General features: G+C 32.9%; 1 protein-coding gene across 1 annotated transcript; it reads right to left on the bottom strand.

Annotated features, from left to right (window-relative positions):
* Positions 1–1,037: 1,037 nt before the first annotated feature.
* LOC21393470 lies at positions 1,038–2,030 on the bottom strand. The gene is made up of 2 exons (XM_010100924.2): positions 1,464–2,030; positions 1,038–1,133 (listed from the first exon to the last, which is right to left on the bottom strand). Exons 1-2 carry the CDS (start codon positions 2,028–2,030, stop codon positions 1,038–1,040), a joined length of 663 nt encoding a protein of 220 aa, XP_010099226.2.
* Positions 2,031–2,037: the final 7 nt, after the last annotated feature.

The raw sequence follows: 2,037 nt of genomic DNA, 5'->3' as shown, positions 1-2,037 counted from the left end.
CTTGACGGCTATTTATGGAACAAAATAGATTAACAAAAAAAAAAAAAGAATCATTAGAAGCAAAAATAATAATAATAATAATAATAATAATAATAATAATAATAATAATAATAATAATAATAAAAGAATCATAACATGCTGATATAAATTTTTGATATAAATTTTTTATGAGATGTTATATTAATTGAGCCCTCATGAAAATTTTAAGAGAAAATTGATAAACTTACTTTTAGAATGTAATGTTCTAAGAGTTTTACTTTTTATTTTAATTAATACCCTATTGACTAATATATTTTTTTTTAACTAAAGGTATTAATCAATAATTAAAGGTAAAAATACAAGACTTATGCATTCTAAAGATATTTGTCTCCTTTAATGTAGTAAATAGTCTATACATTATAACTTCTAGTAAATAGGGTTTTTTAATTATAATAGAAGACCAAGTGTAATCCTTTTTTTTTAAAGAGAAAATTGCAGTATTTACCCTTCAGAGTGTATTGATCTAGATTTTTACTCTTCTTTCTTGATTTATATCCTTTTACTAGTGTAATAATTTGATTAAAAAGATCATTAATTAAGAATAAAAAGTAAAAATCCTGATTTATACTTTTAAGTATTTGTCTCCTTTTTCCTTCTTTAAATAAATCTATGTTGCAAGCTATATGAAGGTAAATTTATGTACTAAATAGATGCATTCTTTTGCTACTATTTACTCTTTATATATATATATATATATATATTTTTTTTTTTTTTAAAGTTGATAACTTGTATTTAGTCATTGAACTCCATATGCCTCAGTTTGTGGTGTTGACTATATGTATTTCCTCGCAGTTTCATCTTATCTAACCTTATATTATGTCTATCTATTGCAAATAAGCAAAAACCATATATAATCCAAACCTAGCTAGGTGATATATGCTACCAAAACTGGCAAAGACTAGTTGATCAAATTAGGAAAGTAGATCTCAAAGTCATGATAATAAAGCACAATTTCTTTATTTGAAATAATAAACCTTGACGAATTACAGAAACAAAGACTAGCAGGCCAGTAGTGAACATAACAACAGTTTTATAGCCAAACAGCCATGAGCAAACATTGCAGCATTGTAATTATAAGTTCTAAGCAAAAGTACCTGAAAACGAAATTTCACTGGTTCAATATATAATATCCGATATGTATCTATAATCTGAATTGGAATAGACGTCTTGTGTTGTCCATCATTATTTTCTGTTGCGTGCGCATCCTTCTCATATTTATCTGGTTATTCAACACCATTTGCTGCACAAAAATCTTCTTCTGGTTTTTTACAATAACATCCAAATCGTCATCGTCCTCTTCTTCTTCTTCTTCTTCTTCTTCTTCTTCTTCTTCTTCTTCTTCTTCTTCTTCTTCTTCTTCTTCTTCTTCTTTCTTCTTTCGCAGAGTAATCAAGTGCTTCTTCTTCTTCTTCTTTCTCAAATACTTCAGCTTCCGCACTTACACACTCCAAGTGAGTGACATAACCACACTCTTTACACAAATAGGCCCAGCGTCCCTCCTTGACACAGCACCCGCAGATGTCGCACCAATAGTCCTTTTCTTCCTCATCCTCCTCCTCCTCCTCTTCCTTCTGCTCCGGCCGCAACGAAAACACGAGCTGGAGCGGGTGCTGGTGATCCTCCCGCCTCACCAACTCCTCCAAACCGGAGCACCGAACATGAAGAGCGAATTCGCAAGCGGCGCAGTTGTAAACAAAGGACGAGTTATAGCCGGCGCAAGCGGCACAGTTAAAGAGATAGGAAGGAGGTTTTGGAAGGAGAGTTAGAGAGTGTTGAGGGTGAGAAGAGTGTTGGAATTCTCTTGGCAATTCAAAGCAGTGTTTGTGGAGGTGAAAATACTCACACGATATGGAGTTGTTCTTGTTGTTGCACTTGTAAGCTGGTGACGTTGGAAGGATTTCTTCCTCACAAACGCAGCATATTATGTCTTGGTCCTCTTCTACTTCGTATGGACTCAAGGGATGGCGGTGGCTGAAATGCTTGATCACCATTGTCTTT

The sequence above is a fragment of the Morus notabilis genome, unplaced genomic scaffold (assembly GCF_000414095.1).
Source record: "Morus notabilis unplaced genomic scaffold, ASM41409v2 Scaffold1764, whole genome shotgun sequence".
NCBI lineage: Eukaryota > Viridiplantae > Streptophyta > Magnoliopsida > Rosales > Moraceae > Morus > Morus notabilis.
This window is presented reverse-complemented; position numbering and strand designations above follow the sequence as displayed.